Here is a 26,401-nt window from a genome sequence, read left to right on the forward strand (position 1 = left end):
AGCAACCTGTTGCTGTACACAGACTACCCTAACAAGCTGGTTCAAGAAGCAGCGCACTATCCGACGAGTGTGTTCGGCTTTCTAGCTGTCTGTAATGGCGGAAGGAGACCAGAAGGAAAAGTCAGACAGAATGACATTAGAATTATCGCTTAATGAAGAGGAGAGTTACTCCGCCTCGAGTGTGGCTTCAGACGCGCCAGCTGAGCAAGAAGCGCGTGCGGAGTTAGCATTAGCTACAGCAGAAAACACAACCGAGCCTGAGCTTCCAGCTGTCCATGTCCTCTCAGACATAATTATTCACAGGTTAGGTACTAAACAGGAGCAAACTACTCTCTAAGTGGAAGTTAAAAACAGAAAAACTGACCCGAGTGTCTTTCAGATATGAAGGCGGCAGGTCAGGAGAGTTGTTCCACGGGGAAGGAGTGGCCTACTTTAGGGGTGGACATGTATACAAGGTGGTGAAATTATAATTATTAATAATAATTGTAAATAATTCAGAGCAGCTCTTATAATGAAGTAAGAAACATAATCAAATTGAGTGATTTTGCAATACTTACTCCCCAGGGAAACTTTGTAGATGGCTTTATGCATGGTCATGGAGAATACACATGGGCAGATGGTTTAAAGTATGAGGTGTGTAGACTTTTGGTTGATTTCTGAACAAAGAATACAAACATCATTGTGTACAAGTCAGTTCATATTCAAATTGTGTTATTTATGAGGATAAATTCTGCTACTGGATAAACCTGCCTGCAGAATTTAATTCTGATCTTAATGCAGTTTTACACCTGATTTGGTTAAGACATTCATTCATTCATTCATTCATTCGTTCATTCATCCTCAGTAATGTGCTTTATTTTGGTCAGAGTCCCAGTGGATCTGGAACCTATTCCTGGGAATATTGGGTGCAAGGTGGGAATACACCTGCAGAGCACCATGCGCACACACATTCGCACCCTCATTCATACGTACGGGCAATTTAGTGTCGCTGTTCCACCTCCTGGAATGTTTTTGGGAGGTGGGAGGAAACCCGCACAGACACAGAGAAAACATGCACAGAAACACCACGCAGACTATAACCCGAGCTCAGCATTAATCCAGGGACCCTGGAGCTGCGAGATGGCAATGATACCTTGAAAAGATTGTGATGGAAATGTAAGGCATAGTATGATAAAATGGTGAGAATAGTAATAATAATAATAGTTCAGGGTGTGTTCCCACTTCATGCCCAGTGTTCCTGAGATTCCCAGGTTCCCGGTGTTCCCAGGCTCCGGATCTGCCATGACCCTGCCTAGGATAAAGCAATTACTGAAGATCAATGAATAATGTAAAACAGTATCACACTGCTTTAAAACTGTCAAAGCCATTGCTTCTCTCAAGGCACTTGTTAACGTTTGTGTATATATAATTAATCATTAAAGTAAAATTTGTTCCTTTTGCTGGCTTTACCGTCTCATCCTGGAGAAGAGTCAGAAGACATTTTGATTTTAAATAAACTGGCCACCCAATGGAGGTTAGTTAAATTAGTCTCTTAGGACAAAGGCAAATATATGAAAACGTTTAAAATTTTTAATCACATGATATCAATTTTTAGACCCCATATAATAATAACAGTACAGTTTCCACATTGTTTCCACACTCTTGAAAGAAGTAGGACTCCCCACCTCCTAATTCCAGTTTAACCTCAGGAGTCAGGAGTGTTAGAGCTAAACTCTACAGTAATAGTACAACTCTAACTTTCTAACAATCATTGCATTTAATAGGGGGACTTTGAATCAAATGCTCCTATGGGACATGGGACATACACGTGGTTAGACTGTAGCACCTATGAGGGAGAGGTATGCAATGGCATCTGCCATGGCACAGGAACTTACAAATCTGCCAAAACCTGCACTGTATACAGAGGACAATGGCACAAAGGCCAAAGACATGGCAAGGTAGGAAAGAATATAGTCTAGTGAGTTTGACTTCATGGATTTTTGAATAAATGTACTTTTCTTAATTTAATGCATAACTTGATTGTCATAGGGGACAATGTATTACAATCAAGAGGCGACATCATGGTACAAGGGTGATTGGGAAAACAACCAAAGAGAAGGCTGGGGTATGCGCTGGTATGTGCTGACTCCCACAATTCCGAATTTCATTCAGTGCTCACACTCCACTAACACATGAACATTATTGATGCACTTCTCTTTCACACTAGCTATCCATCAGGAGACACATATGAAGGCCAGTGGAAGAACAGCGTGAGACATGGGGAAGGAACTATGAAATGGATTCATTTGGGTCAGCAATATAGCGGGCAGTGGCTAAATGGTGTTCAGGTCTGTCAGTCTCTCTGGTCTCTAGTCTTAGGCAATTCACTGTATTCCAAGCACACTGTAGTCCTCATTGCCATCTCTACGTGGTAAATAGATCTACATATTCTCTGCAGCATGGATACGGGATACACACGTGGTTTGTGCGGCGAGTTTCTGGATCTCAGTATCCCCTCAGGAATGAGTATGAAGGAGAATTTGCTCAAGGCCTGCGTCATGGTCAAGGAACGTTCTTCTATGCAAGTGGAGCAGTTTATTCCGGATGTTGGAAGGATAACAAAAAACACGGTCAGGTAAGTTATTTTGAGCTTTCTATGTCCTAAAAAGTAGGCACATTGTTTTCTTCCATGGCATTACTGGAAATGTTTTGTTACAGGGAAAATTTATTTTCAAAAATGGCCGTTTATATGAAGGGGAGTTTATCGATGACCGTATGGCGGAATTCCCAGCATCCTCCACTATTTCATTATGTGCACTAGGTGGCTTACCTAGTAGAGCTGAAGAATCAGGCAATAGTGCTTCACTACTTGGGCCTGACATGGCTTTGAACATAGAGACTCTATTAAACCGAATTCCTGAAGCGCAAAGAAGGCAGGAGCTCAGACAGGTCAGTGTGGCCCGGACTGTTAAATCATTTTATCATGGTTCAGGGTTCGGAAACACAGGCTTATTGACATTCAGTGTGCAAATCTGGTGCATTATCTAGTAAAGGTCTTACTGTTACTTACTTAATTCCCAGTAGCCTTGACAGGATGCAGTGTTGTACCTACTGTGATGATGTTCAGTGTGTTCGTGTGTTCAGGTGGAATTTGCCATTATGAGACATATTGCATTGCTGAGGCCAATATACAGTCTGTACAGCAGCCTTGGACATGAGAACTCTCCAGACAACACTTTCCTGCTCAGTCACCTACAGTTCTGGCGCTTTCTTAAGGACTGCAGTGTCCACCAGCATGGATTAACACTGGCACAGTTGGACCACCTTATTAACAGTAAATACATTTCTGTAAAACTTGCTGCATGTTTTCACATGTTCGATTTCTTTTGGTAGAATGATGTATAACATCAAAAACCTCTTTTCTAGATAAACTGATGACATTTTTCTATTCATCTTCATATAGAGGATATCTCTCCAGGGGAGGTTCATTCACCCTTTAGTACAATGTTGCTGAGAAAGTGGATTAGTTGTGTTGTCATTGCAGCATACCATATTTACCACAGAGACTTTGAGTAAGTGTTGCTTTTTCCTAAGTATGGAGTTGATCACTGCTAACAGTGTGAAGGTTTCAGGATAAAATCTTACATATTTTTTTAATGGTTCAGGTCCTCTAGCTATGTACTTGCAGAGTGCTTTTCCAAGCTCATGAGGCAGAACATCATTCCCAATGCTAAGAATGTAAAAGGTAATTGGATATTCATTATATAGGGCCATAAGTACAATATGGTTTTCACTATCACCTAACTTATTTAATTTTCATTGAATCTCATCGAAATGTAATCAGTTAAAAACCCACATGATGTATAATATATAACACAGGACCTCTTTACTGCCACCCTCTTCGTGCTGTGATTGGCAAGAACTATACAGACAGATGCTGGGAGATATATCAGACTGTCCCTAAAGTCACCTCAGCTGCCATCTCTGACAACATCATGACTGCCAGGCACTTCATCTGGATGTTTAAGGTAAGGACTTATCACTAGAGACAATTTTAAATAAAACATAATTTAACAAATTGGCAATTGTTTATGTACAGGTTCTTGGTCTCTTTGACCATACACTAACCACAAGAAGATTACTGGAGATCCTTTCACTGGAAAATCCTGCAATCTACAGTTCTACTCACAGTAACCTGGATTTGGAGGTTGGGTTCACTGTTAACATCACATTTCAAAGATAACTGCCGTGAGTAATAATGCAACCCAGTCCTTGAAGACCCCAGACAGAACATTTTTGCTCCCAGCATGCTAAAACCAATCAATCCGGAGCAATGAATATCAGGTACATTAACCAGGAACTGGGTGGGAGTAAAATGTGGACTGTCTGGAGTCACTGACTGGTTTGGGAAAAAATTTCAAATGAAAGAGGAAATAACTCAAGATAATAATTAAAAGTTTTGGGATGGGATATTGTTGAATATAAGAACTGCATTGCAGATCACTTTTCTGGAGTTCTTTGAGGCTCTGCTGGGTTGTGCTGAAGTGAAGAACACAGATGGATTCAGAACTGCACAACACAGACAGTGTGAGTTGGGTTATCCTGTTGAGACTTCCTCAAGAGATCAGATGAAAAACAGCCCTATTCTGAGCCAGTTGGCTTCTCCTCAGGTTAGTGAAAATGTCCAGGAAATGATTTCACATTTCATGATTGACATTTCAGTTCAGAAATGTGGAATATGAATGTTCACAGCGCTGTCTTAGAGCTAATACTGAGAGAGTGTGATTAACCTAAATGAGATGTACCCAATTGGACATGTTTCATTATTTTTGGTCTCCAGCAATATGAGTCAACAGTGCTGTCCTCAAGCACCATCAGTTCATCGGCTGCCACCAGCGTAAAATCACTTGAGGTTTCTTCTGCTTTATTAAGTTATACAATTTCTTTAAATTCCTCTGTTTACAGAAAAAAACTCCTAAACACGTTTCTCCTTCTAGGAATTTAAATCCAAGGCAACAACACAGTCATCCCTAACTGAAGAAATACAATATAAAGGTACTATCAGATGCACATATGAATAATAGTTTTGGGTTGTAAACAACATTAGACTATGTATGTGTTTCTCTGGCTTTTTATTACGTACTAGATCAGGGAATTGACCTATCTAAGCTGGCTGTTACAAAAACACCTGAGATGGAATTGAACAAACAAACTACAAGCAGTGTTTTAGACACACATGGGACCAAGCCACCATGTACAAACACAGGTACCAGCTAATTTATAAGTTTCTCTACAGCGCTTACCAGACCTGCATATATTATGTGCATAGATTAGATTCTTAATGACTCAATCAGGCCAGTAATGTTTGTGCTTATATTGAGCACCAACCAACACTGGGTTCAGTCTAAAGCTAGATGAACTGAGCAGTTTAAAGTTCACCCATCCTAAAGCATCTCCACTAGAGGAATACATGCTACTGTGCAGCACTAGTCTCCATCACCACCTGCCTCTTACTGTGGTTTGTGTATTATTGGCTAGAAGTAGCTGAAGACGGGCGACCAGAAGAACAGCTGGAGAACTGGATCAACCGTATTCACCAGTTTTTTACACACATATTCTTCCCAGCATATGAACACACCTTGGTGTGGAAAAAGGAGATGCAAAAGGAACACCAAAGACAAACCACAGAACACAGAATCACTCTAGAAAAGGCCAAGGCGAATGCTAAGTACTTTATCTTTAGACTTCCTAATTACATCTCATTTTGACAAGTCTCATTTCATTATAATGCAAATTATTTCAGTAACTCCTGCTCAAGGGATGGTGGTAATAAAAACAAATACACGTTATTGATCAGACATGTTGGTTTTAGACTAAGAGAGCAACGGAGGGCAGAAGAGGAGAGCTCCAAAGAAAAAGAGGAGAGCTTCAAAGAAATAATGGAGGAAGAGGAAGAGAGAAGCCATGTCTTAGATGACCAGAACAATTCACCTGCAGCTCTCACAACCCCAGTGACCTCCTCCAACTCTGTGGATTTGAAGCAATCACCCACCAACAAGAAGAAGAAAAAGAGAAAATGACACCAAGGTTTTCCAAAAAAAAAAAAAGCTTATTTTAATTGATCAGAATTTTATAAATGCAGAAAGATATATATAAATTTGGTCATCTAAGTACATTTAACATAAATCTTACTGTGAAAAGTAAAAAAGTAAAAAGTAAATAAACCACACACACAATGTCCACATCTCTGCTCAAATTAAATATTGGCAGGCGGTGTAAACATCATGAGGTCACGCTCACACACCGACTGTCTCACTCTCTCCTTCTGCTCTGGGGTGAACAGCAGCGGGTTGGCAATCATCTGAAACATATCAATGTCTGTGAGACATGTGACCTTGTAACACCACAACTACTGTGATATAAATTTGCTTAAAGCTTAAATGCTGATAAAATTAAAGAGTATCAGAGCTATTTTTATAGTGCTGTTATATGTGAGAAAGTGCAATAGAAATTCAAGGAAGAGTCAAATCCACCTCCTCAGTCCAGGGAGTGACCACCAGTGGTGCCATTCTGGGGAAAGCTGAATTAAAAAGTGTGAAAAAGAGAGTGAGTGGTGAGGGCCACATGCTTAAATCCACCTCCATGAAACACCAAGGTGAAAACACCAGTAATATGAACACCTAGAGTACCTGTAGGAGTCATCAGTGCATCCTGAACAGGCTCCTCTGCCTGGGCCTGAGGGCTCTCCATTTCAGCATCTTCTAGGCCAAGTGAGAACCTGTCCACTGCCATACTATTCACAGGAGATAAGCTGCATCGGGCTGTGGGTTGCAGGTATCGCTCAAAGTCCAAGCCGGTAATACTCTAAAATAATAATAATATGTACATTATAATCAATTAGTAGAAATTTCCCCATAAGCATTACTAGATGATGTCTTATGATTACCTCACTGTCTTGATTTTCAGTCGCTTTACAGTCTGCACTGATAGGAGATCTGTAAAGAGAAAAAAAAAAATCATTCTGTATAAAAATGATGTATAAAAACCTGCACCTAATTACATTTTGCTTGTAGGAAAACCAGTGGTCCAGTCTAGAGACCTATATTTGACAGGTCGATCTGGTTTTCTTGCACATCTTCCTAAGAAAGCCAAAATTAAGATGCCATCCTATTTGGGAAAAATCTCAAAATTTATAGTATGACATAAATCTTACCTACAAATACAGTAAGAAAATTAATGAAAGCACATAATACACAAATTTGATGAACACTAATCTGAAGAAGAATCCATGAAGTAACCGCAGTGTAAATTAGTAGGTGTGCAAAATCAAAATGAACTGATACATATGCACCAGATTCATGTCTTTCTAAACCTGAATTCCCGAGTAGTTCACAGTTCAAATTAAGCTTTAAATTGTGAATTTATATTTCTTAAGCAGAACTCTTAGTTAGCCTTTTTTCACAAATTTACAACTGGAATTCATTAGTGGTGTTTACCTTTCATCGACACACGTGTCAGTTTCGTCTGATGGTGCTGGAGAGATGACTTGGACTTGCTGTGGTGTGGTGGACATCATACAGGGGGAGGAAGGGATCGAGACACAGTTCTCCGCAGTCTCTGCTCGTGGAGTTGTCTTGCATGCTGAAGGCGAGTGGGTGAAACTCATAGCGTGAGCTTGGCTGTCTGAGTGGAACATGTCCACTTCATCAAACACAGTCTCTTCAGTTTGCTCCTGGGACAATGCTGTCATGGCAGACTCTTGAGCACTTCCCTCAGGCTCTGTACTGCTGCCTGAATGCGCAGGAAGATGATGTGGCAGTTCTTCCTCTAACTGGCAAGGAGAACTGTGTGGCTTGATCTCTGCTGACTGGTTCATCTGATCATCTACTGGTGTAAGCATGAGATCTGACTGGGTATTGTTGAGACTTGTGTTATGATCAGGCTGGCTGAGATGTGTGTGAGAGACTCCATTAGGTGACACACAGGGGGCAGACCTGTGCTGCTCAGGGCTGATGTGAAGGGGTTTGGGGGAGCAGGGAAGGGGATCAGCATCCTTTTTAGGAGTACAGAGAGGAGATGCAGTGGTGCGAGCTACTGCAGCAGGAGAAGTGGGAGGGGATGCAGTAGGAGGTGCACATGGAAGAGGAGATGGATGCGCGACTGCAGTGGCTCTCTGCTGCCTGCCTGGTGTGCTGAATTTAGACCCGTGTGGGGAACCCTGGGTAAAGAGAGCCGCACTCAACCGAGATGATCTTCTTACAACACCTGGGGATAATTGTATTCATACCTTTACACAGCTGACACAGTCAAACACCGTCACAAAACATCACAATGTGTTCAGAGATAATTATCAAGGCTGTAGTGAACTCGTACCAACTACTTTGACGGGACTCTCCACCTGGAAGAAGCCTCCATGAAAAACTACTGTCTGGGCTGTCAGCGTGTTAGCCAGGGCATCTGAAGCAGGAGCCGAGTCATCTTGAGCTCTGTCTGAAGCCTCAGCTGCTTTAGCTGCTGCAGCCTGCTTGGCCTTCATGGCAGCTTTCACTGCAGCCAGACGACTCTTTGCAGCTGCGCTGGCTCCCACACCTGCTCCAGTCTTTCCTCCTGCAGCAGGGGGCTTCTGCAAGATCATGCACAGGGAACACAGGAATTAGTAACACATCTCCCACTCATCTGCTCAGAATCATGTGATACAGTCCAACATATGAAATTTAGCTGGCATCAATTTAATAACATACAAACAAACACAAGAGTATTATTTTAGCGACATGTTTATTGGGTCTTGTGTGAATTAGACTCATCAATTCATTCATCTTCAGTACTTTTAATCCTGGTCAGGTTCAATGTGATTTACATTACTTATTTGTTTATACTTAGGGAAATAGAACCAACTAAACTCATTACAAATATTGCAGACAGGTACAAAAGTAACTGCAGGAGAAAGCAAGATTAGTCTCAATTTCTTCAGAAGTGGGGTGTGGAAAAAAAAAAAAAAAAAAAAACCCCAAAAAAAAATGACCCTGTGCACACTTCTCATCTGTTTCAGTGTGAGGTAATATAATTTAGGATTGTATAAACAATTGATTATATTAGAAAAAGGGAGGTTTGCTCTGAGGAGGGGGAAGGACATGCACCTTTCACTGTGAATGGCAGGCACAGAAAGGGAAGATAATATCACAGTGTTGTTTAGTTTGAATATTTATTTGCAAACATTTAATTAAAATAAATTTCTAAACAATTATGATTTTTAAAAAAAAGCAGCACAGCTTTGCAGCAGTACAGCCACATTGTTAATACCGTGATGGTGGCAACAGTTCAAACTGGTGAATCCATACAACCTTAGTATCATGACAGTTTTCCAAATGACTGGAATAATCATTAAACAAAGAAACAAAATTTCGATTTGAACACACAGGAAGTATGTTAAAGATCGTCTATATACCTTGATCACTTTTTTCTGCCTGGTGACAGGTTTGATCTCCTCTTGCCATGCCCTGGCTTCAGCTTCTTTCAATGCATTAAACTTCTTATCAACATCTTCCACCTAACACAAGAGGCAAGGTGAACAGAGCTCAATGATTACTGAGTCTTTTATATAGTAGAAAACACATTCTAAGGCAATGACATTTACCTTCTTATTCAGTATATGTTAGAAGAATTTCAGTAATGACGTCTCAAATAATCACCTGAAAGTACACCATGTCCCAGAACCCCTGCAAGTCTGTGCAGGTCGTGATCTTCTCCCCTCGGCCAAATTCACAGTCATCCACCAGGCCGCTGAACTGGCCGAAGCGCTCCTTCATCAGCAGCCTGGCTTGGCCAACAGCTGTGCGCATTCGGTCCCGCACTGGAGACACAGAGAACAGGAGAACACATGAACTTCAAGACCGCATTTGCCAGGTGACTGAATTTCAATGTTCTTTTAGAAAAAAATAAATATGTAACTGCTGACTCACTCTCTTCCGGTATGGAGGAATCATCAAATCGCAATTCCCAAAATTCAGACAACCCAGTCAACCTTTCTGTCTCGCTAGCCATTACAGCCCTATACAACACATACAAGCACATGTACAGCAGATACCACATACTCAGAAATATATATATATATATATATATATATATATATATATATATATATATATATATATATATATATATATATATATATATATATATATATATATATATATAAAAATTACACACACACACAATACAAAGGCAACTGCTCTTACCTGAAATAGGGCACGTCATGCTGAGGTTCTGATGGTGCAGAGGAAGGAGAAGGACAGGCAGGAGGCAAAGGAGGAGGTGGAAGAGGAACAGAGGCAGGAGGTAGGGAAGGAGAGGCAGATGAAGCAGGGGGTAGGGGAGAAGGAGCAGACTTAGGAGCAGACTTAGAAGCAGAGGCAGGACAAGGTTCAGACATGCAGGGTGGAGGTGAGGAAAGAGGAGGAGCAGAGGAAGAGTCAGATGGTGGAGAAATTGGGCTTGCAGACTCCATCCGGGGTTCAACTGAGAAGCTGCAGAAAGCAAGACCAAAAATGTGTGCACTCCAAAATGCAAACAAGATAAACCATTAAATTGTAGCTTAAAAGATATCCATATTAAGATATCCACTCTCGGGGGCACTTCACTGGCACTTGAATGAAGTACCTGGGTGAGAGGAAGGCATCAGCTGAGCGAGGAGAAAGGGGTGTAGGCTGGAATGTTCTCAGACCAGAAGGGGGCTGGAACACAAATCCTTGGGGAGCAAATGAAACTGGAGTCACATTAGCTTCTTCCACCATCTTTTCCTCTTTAGGAGGGGAGGGATTCACAGCAGCGACCACCACATCAGCAACCTGGTGAAACATTTACCAAAACAGACTTATACTAGTCTGAGCTATAAAAACTAATATATATATATAATTATTATATAAGGCCAAGTTGTAAAACTCTGCAGGTTTATTTACCTTAGTTTCCTTCTTTTCATCTGCCACAGACTCTATATGTCCTGTTGGAAAAGTGAAATTTAGCTTGGATATATAAAATGCCCAGAAAATGTCTTGGAAATTATATATTGTGTATTGCCCTTACCCTGCATGTTTTTTCCTCTACCTGAAGAGGGTGCTGCAGGTTGCCTATTAGCAGATTTTGTTTTGGGAGGTCTGAGATCTAGCAATAAGTGAACACCAAACAAAAGAAAATAAAGAAAAATGACAGAATTTATGCGCAAAGCAGTGGAGACCAAGGCATTCTGAGAAAATCAGATAAATGAAAGAATTCAAAAGTACCTGCAGCAGGTTTAGCCACAGATTTGGTGGTTAGAGCTGCTGTCACAGCTTTAGCAGCTGATCGAGTAGTTGGAGCTCTGACAACTGGTTCAACTATCAGAAAGACAAGAGGACTTAAATCCAAACTCTATCTAACAAAGAAGAATGAATCAGCTTTGAGACCCATGAGGGACCATGTGGACAACGTGTCAGCAGTTTACCTGCAGCAGTTCTGCCTCTGACAGTCGCTGGCACTGACGACTTGTTAGCTCTGGTGCTGGGTGGCTCAGCTGATGACCAAAAAAAAAAAAGAAACCTGATTTACTGTGACAGGTCACTGCAATACTGTGCTTTCAAATGAACATTGAGGAAATGAATACAAATATTCCAGAGACAAAAAAAAAAGCAAAAGCCCAAACAAATGTCAGGAAAAATGCCTCATACCCTTCTTTGGTGCAGTCTGTTTTTCAGCTGGCTGCTGTGTGACAAACAGAAAAAGCTGCCATAAATGCACTTTCACATGCACATGTAACATGTAACATTTCAAAATATAAGAATTAGTGGAAAATGCTGAAGACTGATGTACCTTTGGCTGTAGATGCTGTTTCATAGAACGGGTCACTCTGGTGGACTGCACAGATTCTGTGGTCTGAAACAAGAGCACTCGAGTCACTGAACACTACAGTTGTAAGGTCCAAATGTGCATGCAAATTAAATTAAGCTCACCATTTTTGTGCTCGGTACAACAGGATTCAAGGGCAAGTAGCCCAGGGGCTGTGGGCGGTAGAGGCCAACCTTAAAGGTGCCTTTCTTTTCCTTTTCTCGCCTTTCTTTCTCCTTCTGCAGCGCCTTGTTCTCTTTAAAGCGGGCCAGCATCTTTTTCCTCTCCTCTGCAGCACTGTTATCTAGTCAAAAACATAGTGTTATTTGCTGTACCACATACTATGAAAAATGATTGGTTGGAGGGGAAATGTGTCTTATTTTTACCTGCTTTAGCTTTGCGTCCTGTCTCTTGGGAAGGAAGAACTGACTTCTCAAGAGTGGAGACATCCAAAGAGACCTCCAGCTCTGGAAGTTTGTCCAGGTTTCTGCGGAGGTTTTGCATCTTTTCCCTGTTCTCTTTTTGTGTTTGGGAGCGTCGCCTGGACATTTTCACTCTTATCATGGAGACACTGCTGTCTCGCTTGTAAAGATGTGCAAAGCGAGAATCCATCCTGCACAGGACGGATATTAATACAATTCAGTAATCTTTCTGCATTTAAAGGATGAAAAGGGTGCTTCATAACTACCACTGCATACCACTGTTAGTAATGTTTAAAATCAAGAAACAATTGTGACTAATCTCAAGTACATGCACTTCATAGGGTGCTTATTATGTCTTAGGGGTGACAACACATGCAAAAAAGAGGTAAAAACACAAAATATGAATATATGAAAAAGATTTAAAACTAGGACAGGAATGAATGCGAGCTTAATGCACAAAATAGTCTAGGAACAAACCCAAATAATCATTTTCTTCTTACTGTAATATGTCAGCTGTATATTTATAATTGCATAACAGGTCAAAATCTTTTCCTAGTATTGATAATGCCTAACAGCTCCACTCCAAGTCAGTTAAGGTTAGCTTGTTAGCTTTCTCATTAGCTGATTATAGAGAATAATAAACACAGTTTATATAAACACTGTAGTGGTGCCACCATTAAGGCTATCTAGTTATTATTAGCGTGCTAACCAAAGCAGTTGTTTAGTGTGATATTTTTCCCAGCTCACTCAGTCTTCCTCTCTCACACTGACGTGAACGTTACTTGTAAGCGTATCTTTGGAACTTGGCTATGTCTTTTCTTACCTGTAATTTGTAGCTGTTTATGTTAAAACTGCCTGTTCGTTGGCAACTAGCCTAATAAAAACGCATCAAATACGAAGTAAATAAACGACGTCCTCTTCCTCGAGCACTTCAGTTAAAACATAGACAAGATGGCGGGTAGGTTTTGAAAATTCGACACTCTCCTTCTGATTTGCTGATGGAAACCCGGAAGTCGGAGCTGATTGGTCGTTTCCTCTGCGCGAGCGCACCTACAAAGCCCTTGGTCGATGCTGTGAGCCACTGACGCGAGATTTCCGAATTAATTTCTCATGTGTACAAGGTGAAATATTAAAAGTGTACTTTGCAAGAATATACCGTTTATTTTGTCAACTCATTCAATTTTTTTTTAAATCTGCATCAGCATTGTAGATATATCATCACATATTACAGCACGGTACCGTAGAATAAATATTTCTTGCATGTTTTCAAAAATGTCAGTGAAATCATGTTTTATCTAGTTATTGTGAATTATAGAACTGAGATATTCATTGTTTTGTATATTTACATTAAAAAATGATTACTTCCATTTGACCAAGTTATGCAAAAACAAACGAGCTATTCTAGGAAAAAATATTACCCACATTAATGATTTAGGAAGTGTGTAAAACTTAACTAAACCAGAGAAGCTACAGGTTTTTTTTTTTTTTTTTTTTTACCGTAAAACCCTATGTACACGCACTTCTCTAATTTTATTTTTACACATTTTTATTTTATCCTTCTCCATTCTACACACATTATAAAGCATAAACTAGGTGTAATTATAAGCAATCATATATCCAACACATCTTAGAAACGTGCACTGAGCAGGGGTAAAGACATGAAATACAACAACTACTGGAGTGAATTAAAATTTAATGTCAATTGAAAAAAGTGGAAAACATTAACAAACTATAATGAAGATAATGTAACAGCATGAAGGACAGTTTAAATGACATAAATACAGTCTTATTCAGTTAATGCACAGTTTAATTACTCTGTGACTATTCTGTCAAAGAAAGCAGAAACAAAAGGAATGGAACAAAAGAGGCAACGTCAATATTATATATATACACACAGTAAAATTTTGATTTAAATTGTCTAATTAATTACAAGAATGTAGTCTTTTTTGTATAGATTAAATAAAAATCTTTTAAAAATTGCATAATATGAAAATTCATTTTTACAATGCAATTATTGCATTACACTGATGCTGTCATTAAAACGTGAACAGCTGACAGTTTGTAGTGAAGCCATATCCCTCTCTCTCTCTCTCTCTCTCTCTCTTTTTTACTGTCCTCAATCCAAGAAGAAAATGTTATTGAACTGCGTTGCACAAAGCCTCTTCACCTCTTCTGTAATGCAAAAAGAGAAACAGTGATGAGTTTCAAACAGTCTGTCAACCAAATTAAACCAAATAGCACAACAATGAAACATTATAGCTGATAACCAATTACTCAAACTACATTTACTTAGAATTTGTGAGTGCACAGGGACATACCATTCACTTCAATTAAATTTGCATTCTTCTGGTTCAAAATGACATACAGCTCTCGCTGATCTGATTTCTTGCCCACTACCCAGTAGTCAGTCATCGCTTTTACAATGATCTCCTCATCTGCATCAACCCTTAAAGATATGAGGGAGGAAAAAATATAAAAAAGGTAATTCTGACAAATTATCTGATGAATCAAATAAACAATTAGCATCTGATTTGTTAGATTAATCAAGGCACAGTCCTGAGATGGTAGCTACCGTGCAAAATCGCTGTTGATGTCTCCAAGGATCTTCATGAGGTCAGGGTGGACAGAGGTGAGAGATACGCTAGCTGTTTTGCGCATGTGGATGGTGCTCTTCTCAGCCAAGTTCATGTGGTTGAAGTAGATGAACTTAAACTGGGGCTCCTTTTCAGGCCTAGTCATGCAAACACAAAACACACATGCTTTACAAACTGACATTCAAATATATACAAAAGCCCTAATATCCATACTTAGTGGTGAGTTGTACCATGGCAGTTGTTCATATTTAATTATAAAACAAAACTGTAGTATGTGCTTGGCTGAGGTGACATGAGAGAAAATCAGCTTATCGGATACGCAATAAATGATGATGTCCAGTAACTAGTGTTAAAACACCGTTCATTCATCAGGTTAATGTAGTAAGGAAAAAGATCTGCTCAGAGGATTAAGGTGAATCCTGGAAAGATAGCATGATAACCTCACTTGTTAAGTAGGGAATAAAACACTTGGGGGCATGCCATTACAGGACAATGATCAACAATGGGGTGGTGCGATGTGAAAACGGACCTACAACCCCAAAAGTGGATTGTTTTCTTATAACAGCATGTGTTTTTAATTCCTCTTATACCACAGCAATTTTTTACCAGTGATTACATTTTTAATTAATTAATGGACATCATACTTTTTATCAGCTTATAATTACATTTAATGTTGTAGAACATCCCTGAAACAAGTCTCTTACATTATAGCAGCTATAAACAGTCGTTCCCTCACTTTCTCTTGAAGTTAATAAGATTAAAAAATGCATCTGGTTACTGTGAAATCAGAAAAAAATGTTCCTTCTGTCCTGAAGCCTTTCCCGTCTTTCTGAAAACTTACTGACTGTTAAAGTGCTGATGCTGGAGACTTATAAATAAATGTTAAATGTCTCCTTACAGAACGCTTCACTATAACAATGCTAAGATTTTTTGCCTTGTTATCTGTTTATTATTAGACTTAGATTATGTAGAGTGCTCACTCTATAATTCCCTTTGTAAATTGCTACTACAGGATTGATAGCACGTTAGAACGAACTCTTTAATATAAACCTGTGCTTTGCCTCTTAGCCTGCACTACTGAGCTGTCCTGTTATAGAAAATTAATTAAAAACTTCTGACTAATCAAATTCGAGAATTCAACAATGCTCTGGTACAAATTATGTCAAAAGCTCAGATTTATTCAAGCAAAGAAAGAGAAAAGGCAAATGATCATTAAACTGCACTTTTCAGATTAGTACTGACCCTGATATCCGCCTGTTGATGTTGTACTGTTCACAAATATCTGAGGCTAGCAGCGTGAGCTGAGGACCGACCAGTGCATCCAGCTGCTCACAAAACTCTCGCGTCAGTTCCACTGATGCTGGAAAAAATGTTAATCACATCAGACATATTAGGCTAGTTTTCCACTTAGCTGAAGGACTACATTTACTTTCAACTAATATAACTACAAGGCGTAAATGCAAAAACACAGGAAACTCACCATTTATCATGAAGCACACAGCAGCACTCATAGCCTGCAAGGGAGATGATGGATATTTATATGTTTTCAATTGGGATTCATGTGAAAGCACCACATTACTTAAACATGTTGTCATAATCTAATATACTACAATCTCTCTGACATGTTTCTCGATGATTTTACTTATGTGCCCTCACCCTTGTCACAAACTTTAAATGGGATTTATACAAGAACATTTTTCTTGATGGATGGTCACCTAACAAAATTAAACATGGCTGATACTCTCACCTTGTAAACTATCAAATGTAGCTCCTCGTAACTGTTGTCTGTGTTCACAAATATTCTCGGAAACCTGAACTTTGTATCGGGATCTTTTAGGTTGGCTGGTCCAGTTAAAAATCTAGATTAATAAAAGACAAACACAAAAGGACAAGTGAAATAAATACCCAAGCTATTAAAGCTCAGAGTTACCAAGCTACAGAGTTTAACAGAAACATTTTACAGATATTATATTGAACACATTAATAGTAAAATAACGTTTTAAAAATCTTTCTGCCGTAATTCCAAGAGTTGCAGACATTTTACATTAAATAGTATTCAGACAGAAAGTTGTACATACATACTGCAGTGATGCATTCAAGTAAAGCACGCCTTTGCACAGTACTGGTGCTAGCGTGAAGACAAATCATGCTAGAGACGCTACTTATTAAGAATACAACCAAAGAAAGCGACTTCATGGAACTTAAATTCTATCTATAAATGGCTTGACATCCTATTAACCCTGTTTTTAACAGTGCACTCAAGGATGTTATTCAGACAGTTGTGTCATTGAACTCCTCATTACCAGTAAATCACAACTTGAGTATAGTGACATTACAGGTATATAATACAGGGGATTCTGGCAGAATTGTGTTGATGCTCAAAATAGTCACTCTCTTTAAAATTTTCTGCAAAGCCACACCCCCAAAATACACTATTCTGGAACATCTGATCGCTCGTGCAAACAAGAAAGCTTTCTGCATTAACAGGCAACATGACTGAGAGTAGAGACAGTTGCTTGTCTGAACTGGTTGGTCCTTTTCGGTCAACGTCGTTTGTTTATTCTCCTGTTTACAGAGCCCGCGGCACCACAGAGACTGGATTTCTTTTCTCTAAATGGATATTTTATTAACGGACATTGGGAATGTGTAGCTGTTCTGAATTAAAAATCACTGACCCATGTTCACCTGCATTGATAACCGATTAAAACAGTGCTTAAAGAAATTGTTTGTTTGTTTATTTGTTTATAATTAAAAGCCATGTCATGTTAAATTATAACAAATACATGTTTATCTTCGATAAAAAAATCTAAAACTAAATCTGACCTCACTTCATTAAAAATCTTTTCATATGAATCAATTGTTTAACAACAGAGTCTTAGAGGAGTTGAAACCGTCATAGTCCATTAAAATATGCCTCAAAGATATTGGACTTCGGCATACAGGACATAAAGGAGGATCTTCACTCATTAACAAAAACCTCTGACTGAGACTAGAGTGGCATTTCTGCAGCGGGTGTACATGATGATGTGCTCCCAGCGATTATCCAAGTAGAAACAACGATTTCTGCCAACAATAGGATTGAGTTCTTAAAGAAATTGTTCGATTGTCATAACTACCATATATGAACCAGAGCAAAAGTGTATACAAATATACTTACTTACACAAACAATACATAGCAATAATGGATTAATAATAGTTCAGTTTAAAATTAATTTCAATTGAAAATTTATATCAGATTTCTGTTAAGCTGATGTGTGACAATTGTTACGTTGTTAAAAGCACTATATAAATAAAATTGAACTGATTTGAACTGAATTGAATCTCACCACCAGTACAATACTGAACAACTGAAACTTGACACTACTAACCTGAGGTTACCTCAAGTCCAGGCAATGGCTGTGTAGAGGAAATGATCAGCTGATTACTAGTGTGGAAGTGGCTGATGACTAGAGTCCATGTGACCTTTGATTAAGAGCCCTGGCACAGTTCTCTGCCCTGATCACATAAACATAATGTTTGTGTAGGCATTCCTGCTACAGGAGGCTCAGTGGCTAATCTAATCAGCCTGGCTGACGAGAGCCAACACTATCAGCTCCACTCAGTGCATAAAACTACTCTGCAGAGCTAAGACTACTGCCAATAAACTGCAACACACACCACGCTGGTACACTCACTGACCTATAATCCACCATCCGGTAAAGACTCGGATGGAACAGGGTTTTGCTCCGGGCCATCAAAGCACTTCAATTTCTCTTTGAGCTATGTGATCAGAGGCAATCTATCAGAGTCGGGCTTTGCTAACTGAGCCAAGCACCCCGGACACCTGAGTCTAACACCAACAGAGGATCGGAAATGTGGTGCAAATCAAGAGGAGATGGTGCTGTACTTACCTGCCATAGTGCAACAGATTCCCTGTCACCTCCGGTCTCAGAGGCGAGTCCCTGCCTGCGAGCTGCCACAGCGCGCGCACACACACACACACAGCAAATTAATTCATGCTCTACACAGACTGCTATGCAGTTCTATGTAAATTCAATATACACTCACTGAGCACTTTATTAGGAACACCTGTCCACATACTCATTCATGCAATTATCTAATCAGCCAATCATGTGGCAGCAGTGAAATGCATAAAATGCAGATACGGACCAGCAGCTTTTGTTCATATCAACCGTCAGAATGGGAATAAAATGTGATCTCAGTGATTTTGACCATGGCATGATTGTTGTTGTTGGGCTAGTTTGAGTATTTCTATAACTGCTGATCTCCTGGGATTTTCTCTAGAGTTTACTCAGAATGATGCAATAAAGAAAAACATCCACCAAGCAACAGTTTTGCAAACCGAAACACCTTGTTGATGAGAGAGAGGTCAACGGAGAATGGCCAGACTGGTTCGAGCTGACAGAAAGGCTACAGTAACTCAAATAACAACTCTGTACAATTGTGGTCAGCAGAAAAGCATCTCAGAATGCACAACATGTCGAACCTTGAGGCGGATGAGCTACAACAGAAAAAGATTCAAAAGATTGGTGTAATGGTGTGGGGAATGTTTTCTTGGCACACTTTGGGCCTGTTAATACCAAACAATCATCTTTTGAATGCCACAGCCTATTTGAATATTGTTGCTAACCATGTGCATCCCTTCATAGCCACAATTTACCCATCTTCTAATGGTTAATTATAGCATGATAATGCACCATGTCACAAAGCAAAAGTCATCCCAAATGACATATCATGAGCATGACAATAACTTCAGTGTTCTTCAGTGGCCTTCCCAGCCACTGGATCTGAATCCAACTGAACACCTTTGGGATGTGGTAAATTGAGGCTGTATTCAGAGCAAAGGGAGGCCCTACCCAGCATCAGTACAGTGATCCTAATAAAGTGCTCAGTGAGTATGTAAATAATGCACTAAACAGTGAAAATGACCACACCTCAGGTTCGGTGTGCCTTGGAAACAGTGATGTTGTCAAGTATTTGTAAAGAATGCGCATGTCATCCTGCTCCAGCCCACTCCTGCAAAATAAAAACAAACCACCTGCATGACCATGTGGCTTGGTAAATTTGATATAGTATGCTTTATATACTTTCAAGGCTTGCTAGAAGGAGAATCTGTCTGATCTGCCAGGTATGTTGCACATACGAGGAACATACTCACAGGCAAAGTTCAGGGAAGGGCTTATCCTTTTCACTGTATATAGACATCTTGGTAATGTGTTGCACTAAGGTTCCCTTAACTGACATTGTTTACTGAGTTAATTAACAATAATAAACCATGGACTTCAGCATTAATAAAACACAAGTAACGTTAACAAAGTTACAACGTAAGTTAACACTTGCATTATCTGATGTTTGTTTAAACAGTAACCAAATACACCTGCACCTAAAAAATAAATGAGCAAAAACTGCAGCGAGTTCCAAAATGTTGATAACTCACTGAACTCTGATCTCCAGGTGTAATTACTGGAACTTGCTTTTCAGGATCCAATTCTGAATTTTGCAGTTTACAGCCACAAACATTTTCATGTGGGCTAACGTGGACTTAATTTGACTTGTTGATTGACTAATTATATATATATATATATATATATATATATATATATATATATATATATATAATTTTTTATAATTTCTTGTATTTTATTGTTATTACTATGCACCAGTACACCAAATAATTCCTTGTACACGTAAACCCACGGTACTTGACAATAAAGGTGATTCTGATTCTGATTATTAGTTCATCATAACAAATCAATTAATACAAATGTTAGTTACTTTGTTGATTTGTTATGATATTTTACTGTGCTAAAATATTGTCAGTTACATCAAGGGATCCTTAATGTAAAGCTTCTTATATGCAACTTCTTATATCTCAACCTTATAGATCAAAATTATTTGGTCAATATTAGAACATTATTAGAACATTGAAAACTAAGTAGGTTAAAGTAGCTTTCTCAGATAGTTCAATATTTAATGGGCAATATTTGCAATATTATGCAATAATTATTTTATAGGTACATTTGAAAGACACTTTTATCCAAAGTGACTGTGACTAAAGCTGAACACAATCTAAGCATAGAGCTGTTAAAAGCGCTGAGACTGACAGAAGTGTAGCAAGATGCAAGTTTCCATTAAAATGATCAGAAAGCAGAGCAGTATACTTGTAAGAATAACAGACAGAGCCACATCTAATGATAAAGTTTCGAATCAGTGCTGGTGCTCAGGAGTGCTAACTAACTATCAGTAAATTATGACTTAGTACATAAGCAGTGCTGAACTTTACCAGATGAGCTGGTCATTGTAGAGAAAGGCTGTGTATTTGACCAAACTCAAGCTTTCCTCCACTCTGTTGACAAAAGACTGGATCTTCAGGTATGTCATTTTGTCCAAGGGGAAGAAGCTGATTCCTCCAAACACATCCAGCAGGTCACATGACTGGAGGTGCAGCGTCTGTATGTACTACAGTAAAGCACAGACAAATACACACACAATGTATAAGAGCTAAAACATGGCGGTTTAGGAAAACTCTTCTCATTGTGATTTTTTTTTTTTACAATTCAGACATAGTGCAATGGACCATTTCTGTGTCAAGAAAAAACTAGAAAAATCATTGCAGCCACAAGTGCTGATGCCAGCGAGTCTTCCTATCTGAGGCTGACGTCATGTAATTTGACAGTGATATATAGTAAGATGCTGAACTGCTTTTGCACAGCAGTCAGTGCCATTTCACCCTGGGACCAGATTACAGCTTCACAGAGGGCACTAGGCCAAGGCTCGGGTTTGAACGGAGGTGATGAGAAGGGTTTCCCCTGACCACAGCTCAATTATTCAGACAGGTGAGTAAGCATGAGTCCTTCAGCAGTGCAATTTAAATGAAACAACTCATCAGACAAACAACACTAATTTGCACAGCTGAGTTTCTTGCTAGATGGAGACAAATAACTAAAGAAAATTAAAACTAATGATAGATTATAATCATATTCCTTTTAGGAGGTGTACATTTAATTTTTAATCATCCGTGATTGGTAATTGGGGTTTGTCTGGTATCCATGATCTCATATTCTAATTGCTGCCATGTGGAATATATGCACACTACTCACATTAAACTCACTCAGTGTTTTAGCTGATGAAGATCACTTTCCTTATCAATAGTTTATCTTACCCTGTAGAAGAACTTTTCAAGCTTTTGGGTAAGTAGCTCCACTCCACCAGCTTCAAACGTCCTGATGAAAGTGCCATTGAAAAGCTGGAAACAGAGACGAGGCCACGAACATGTAGCACTGAATAAGCAAATGCACTCAACAAATCAAGGGGTTCAGCAGAATGGAAAATGCAATTTACCTTATACATGCTGTAGCACTGCTGTAATACTGCACCATAAACAGAGTCCTAGAATGCAGGAGAAAAAACACTGTCATCAGTCTTGGTACCACTGACATTATATGCATTAAAAAAAGTACAGGCTCCATGTCACTGGCTCACAAGCGATGAGTATTTGTACTGGCCTAACACAGATGCATTATAATAAACCAAATTTAGCACAAAAAAAAAAAAAAATACAAACCAGAATTTCCTCTTCTTGGTATTCTATAGTAGGTGGTTTTCCATCTTTGTTGGGTTTTTCTACCATTGGGTTCCGTACGACCTCAAAAGACAAAATACCAGAGAGAAAATAAGACACCAATACAGTTACATATTAATACAAGAGGCAGCCCAAACAACAAAAGGATGCATGGTGCTGCTTTTGGGCTGAAGTCATTAATATGAATTGACTGAATTTCACAAAATGCTATTAAATTTGTGCAGGCTATTAAAAAAAGCTATTTAAATTTGACAGTGTAATACATATATAAATACATATCTCAAGCCTATTCATTGAGGTTCACATTCGTGATTCTCCCAATAAATAAATTTACACAAACTCAGGAGCACGAGTAGGATACAAACGTTTTTCTGATCGAACTGGATTTTTATAAATATTATGCTTCTTGTCTAAATGCCCTTGTTAACTATTTATGAATAAATATGTCCATAATCAGCTTGATAAATTAAGCCCTTTACTCAGAATACAAAATAATCACTGTTCAAGTGTTTTACAAAATATTACAGATGACACCACTCTATAGCAAAGTACATCAAAACATCAGCATTTTAAAAAGCCTTAAACATATAATACCATGACCATCCAGAAATTCTCTTCAGGCTCATGGAAGAATTGTCTGTTTTTCTGAGTGTGAAGTGATTTTGCTGGCTTTGTGGGACAGAAGGTCCTGCAAATGTCAAAAGATCAGTGAAATATAGCGACTATTTTGAATTCATGATTACACAAACACAGAATAAACTAAAGCTAATTCTGCCATTAACTGATATTATCATGTTGAATTATTATATATGCATACACACACAAACATACACATCATGGGCGCATACCTAGTAAACTGAACAATGGCCTCACAGAGTCCAACGTTGCGAATCTTTTCATTTTTCTCTACGTCACAAGGATGATAAAATAAGATCTTTTTCTCCTCCTGCAGGATAGAACACAGTGGAAACATTAAAAAAAGCATCATAATTATATATTTTTCAATATGAAAACAATAGCCCCTTAGATTACACAAGCAAAAAAAGTTAGCATTAATGAAACCCTGCTAAATTAAAATCCTTTATACAGCAATGGAAAGGGACCACCAGTGGACAATCACTGACCAGATTCTCAGTACAGCAGTGACAGCAGTGAGACTGGTCTATCAGCTAAATGAGTGTAGGAAACAGTGTAGAATTACAATCACTGCAACAGTCACATTTTGGCCACTATGTGAGTCACCATATATTCTCATTTTTAAAACTGCAAACTTCTGGGTCTCTTGACTTCTGGTCTGTCTTTATTTGTATGGCCCCATTATACTGTTTTGAAATCATGCACACTATCTGAAAAAGTCCTTCTTATTGTGACTCTAAGTTTAAATGTTATGACATCTGTAATATGCCAAGTGTGACAATAAAAATTTTAATTACATGTTGTTTTATTAAAAACTGTGACCTGATTGGTTAATAAAATTTCATTTACAAAAAAAAAAATATCCTGTGAACTTCCCATCATATAAAAAGATCACCCAGTTTTATGCGACCTGTCTTATGATCAGTCAAAAAAAATTCCTTAATTGACAAATTTGTTTTCACTTCCTTTTTCACCTCCTGGAAAGTTTCAAATGTCAGATATTCCAGTCCGACTGCAGTGTCCAATCCTATTCATCCATTAACACATGTAAAACTCGGCAAATGATTTTGAAATATCACAGCATGGGTAAATGATAAGAACTTGGATTCTTGTCAGATTGCTGAAACTTACCTCCCCTTCACGTGGTCCAAACTTGGGGTTATAGATGAAAAAACTAAGCAGTGATGGGCTATACTGTTTTTCCTGCATTCCAGAAGCCATTCTTGGACTGACATAACAGAAATAGCAAGAAAAAGCCATAAGAGATGGGGCATAACATCTGAGAGAAATTAACTAGACAATACAAACTGTTGGATATCAGGTGGATATTTTACTCAGTCAGCACCTGATCATCAGCATTTGTGTGTGTCTGAAGTTTGTTCGTCCTCCCTTGAAGCAGCCTGATGGGCATGCCTTTAATCTGCAGAACCAACATTTGGCAGAAGGACAAGAACATTATCTTTTAAACAGCGATGAATACAATAGCTCATATGTGACTAACCATAAACATAACCATATAGTCATATAGCCTACATACAGTGTCTTGCAAAAGTATTCAATCTCCCTGGAGTTGATCAGATTTGTTAGTATTCAACCCGCCAGATTCCGGAATGAAAGAAAGGTGTGAAATTGAAGACTAAGGAGGTTAAAGAGAAGGTTGCAGAAATTCATAACTTATATGGTGTAAAGGTGTGAATAGGTTGTAAAGACACTCGACATCCCAGTAAGCATCACAGTGCCCAAGCACTACCCTGACAAGGGCCTCCCTCAAAACTCCATGCAAATACAAGACAGAGACTGGTGAGGAAAGCCACAGTGAGGCCAACAGTCACTCTGAAGGAGTTACAGTACAGTGGCTGAGAGTGAAGGTGCACCAGACAACCATCTCAAGAGGTCTGCACAACTGAGGACTGTATGGGACCATGGCTAGAAAGAAACCATTCCTCAAGAAGAGCTATGTGAAGCACAAGAGTCACCCAGCAAATGTGTGTGTAAACGTGATGTGTTTTGTGTGTGTGTGTGTGTGTGTGTGTGATGTGACCAAGATGAAGATACTGTATGAGGGCAAGTTTCAAAGCGCTATGTGTGGTGCAAACTTAACACAGGCCATATCTCAATTAACACTATCCCTACAGTGAAATATGGTGGTGGCAGCATCATGCTCGTGCTTCACCTTTCAGCAGGACATCAGCCTCAAATACAAGGCCAATACAATGGAGGAGTGTTCAAAACAAAAAGATGAATATTCTACAGTGGCCGAGTTAAAGTCTTGAATCCCAGGTCTGAATCCCACAGAGAATCTGTGGCACTGTTGGTGAAAATCAGTCCCAAACAGTGTTCAAAGCTGGTAGGAACTTACCACAGATTAACAGATTAACAGCTGTTACTGCAGCAAAAGGTGGTTCTGCCAAGTACTAGTCTGAAGGAGCTGAATACTCATCAAGCAGCATTTTCCGTTCTTTTTTTTTTTTAAAAAAACAAATAATGAATTATGACTTTAAAAAATTTAGCTTAAGCATATTGGTTTGTAATGTAAATACTGACTGGAACAATCTGTTTTTGTAATCCAGACAAATCTGATGACTTTTATAAAGGGTTGAGTACTTTTGCAAAGCATTGTATATAGTAAATGAAACTGTAGATGACCAAGACTTCCGCAACGTAGCTAATGCCATGCAAGCCAGTGAACATAAAGAAGAAATGAAAGCAAAGGAATGTCCTTGTATTTCTTGAATTTGCAGACTGTTTGTGCAAATTAATCTGTGACACTAATCAAGCTGGTACTGAGCATGTTGTCAAAGTACCTAGATGTTTAAAGGCTAGTCTACTGCTACGGTGTTCTAATCATTAACAGAAAACACGGGTTGAATGGACACATCCTCTATGAGGCATAAGCCACTACGATTCGCATTAATAAAAGAAAAACAACACCAACAAGCCACCAGCATTATTAGCTGAATGAACCAAATTAGCACTGTTGCTTGCTAGGTGTTCTTGCTAGCAACAGGACATTAAACACTGTGACACGGTTTCACATTACGCTTCGAGTACATTAATGAAGTGCTTACCAACAACATGCGTATCTCTTACAGCATTGCGACACAAATAACAAACAGCCAAGTTTACTTTTACGAATGCGTAAAAAATAAACATGGGAGAACAGTGGTCAGTGCGTGTGCTCAGAGACCCTCCTCCAAGGAGATATTCTGTATAAGGAAACCTCTGACGCGCTCGAACACACTTCCGGGTTCTGACAGCACACCGTGTGTAACCGCTCGGGTAAATCAAGCGCAGTGAAAACACAGTTCCGAGTAAACCTCACTAATGCTGGC

The 26,401-nt window shown here is 39.0% G+C and overlaps 3 protein-coding genes across 6 annotated transcripts; 1 reads left to right on the forward strand and 2 right to left on the reverse strand.

Moving 5' to 3' along the window:
* The first annotated feature begins 71 nt into the window (after positions 1-71).
* rsph10b (radial spoke head 10 homolog B) lies at positions 72-6,097 on the forward strand. Of its 2 annotated transcripts, none has more exons than XM_026915721.3 (19): positions 72-303; positions 380-455; positions 565-633; positions 1,764-1,937; positions 2,029-2,114; positions 2,207-2,327; positions 2,438-2,614; positions 2,698-2,928; positions 3,124-3,313; positions 3,443-3,551; positions 3,645-3,724; positions 3,859-4,007; positions 4,079-4,186; positions 4,479-4,649; positions 4,820-4,891; positions 4,977-5,034; positions 5,126-5,245; positions 5,518-5,707; positions 5,852-6,097. In XM_026915721.3, the coding sequence occupies exons 1-19, from the start codon at positions 95-97 to the stop codon at positions 6,057-6,059; spliced, it is 2,598 nt and encodes an 865-aa protein (XP_026771522.3). In that variant the 5' UTR covers positions 72-94; the 3' UTR covers positions 6,060-6,097. The 2 variants fall into 2 exon arrangements, with proteins under 2 accessions (XP_026771522.3, XP_026771523.3); XM_026915722.3 differs by having other exon boundaries at positions 5,521-5,707.
* On the reverse strand, positions 6,087-13,230 carry dlgap5 (discs, large (Drosophila) homolog-associated protein 5). Of its 3 annotated transcripts, none has more exons than XM_026915719.3 (20): positions 13,081-13,230; positions 12,222-12,448; positions 11,961-12,139; positions 11,821-11,883; positions 11,679-11,709; positions 11,456-11,524; positions 11,256-11,348; positions 11,059-11,136; positions 10,935-10,975; positions 10,636-10,823; positions 10,215-10,502; positions 9,939-10,027; positions 9,669-9,829; positions 9,425-9,526; positions 8,353-8,602; positions 7,476-8,244; positions 6,926-6,974; positions 6,669-6,843; positions 6,513-6,559; positions 6,087-6,340 (listed from the first exon to the last, which is right to left on the reverse strand). In XM_026915719.3, exons 2-20 carry the CDS (start codon positions 12,445-12,447, stop codon positions 6,236-6,238), a joined length of 3,003 nt encoding a protein of 1,000 aa, XP_026771520.3. In that variant the 5' UTR covers position 12,448; positions 13,081-13,230; the 3' UTR covers positions 6,087-6,235. The 3 variants fall into 3 exon arrangements, with proteins under 3 accessions (XP_026771520.3, XP_026771519.3, XP_026771521.3); XM_026915718.3 differs by having other exon boundaries at positions 11,679-11,712; XM_026915720.3 differs by lacking the exon at positions 6,513-6,559 and having other exon boundaries at positions 11,679-11,712.
* A 703-nt stretch (positions 13,231-13,933) lies between these two features.
* Positions 13,934-26,318, reverse strand: ccz1 (CCZ1 homolog, vacuolar protein trafficking and biogenesis associated). Its single transcript, XM_026914485.3, has 17 exons — positions 26,138-26,318; positions 24,415-24,489; positions 24,201-24,297; positions 23,282-23,379; positions 23,028-23,121; positions 22,416-22,496; positions 22,193-22,240; positions 22,014-22,097; positions 21,135-21,310; positions 19,786-19,867; positions 18,742-18,803; positions 16,599-16,710; positions 16,332-16,365; positions 16,094-16,211; positions 14,830-14,988; positions 14,576-14,703; positions 13,934-14,429 (listed from the first exon to the last, which is right to left on the reverse strand). Exons 2-17 carry the CDS (start codon positions 24,426-24,428, stop codon positions 14,374-14,376), a joined length of 1,443 nt encoding a protein of 480 aa, XP_026770286.1. The 5' UTR covers positions 24,429-24,489; positions 26,138-26,318; the 3' UTR covers positions 13,934-14,373.
* Between the last annotated feature and the right edge of the window lie 83 nt (positions 26,319-26,401).

Source organism: Pangasianodon hypophthalmus, chromosome 12 (genome assembly GCF_027358585.1).
Source record: "Pangasianodon hypophthalmus isolate fPanHyp1 chromosome 12, fPanHyp1.pri, whole genome shotgun sequence".
NCBI classification, from domain to species: Eukaryota; Metazoa; Chordata; class Actinopteri; order Siluriformes; family Pangasiidae; genus Pangasianodon; species Pangasianodon hypophthalmus.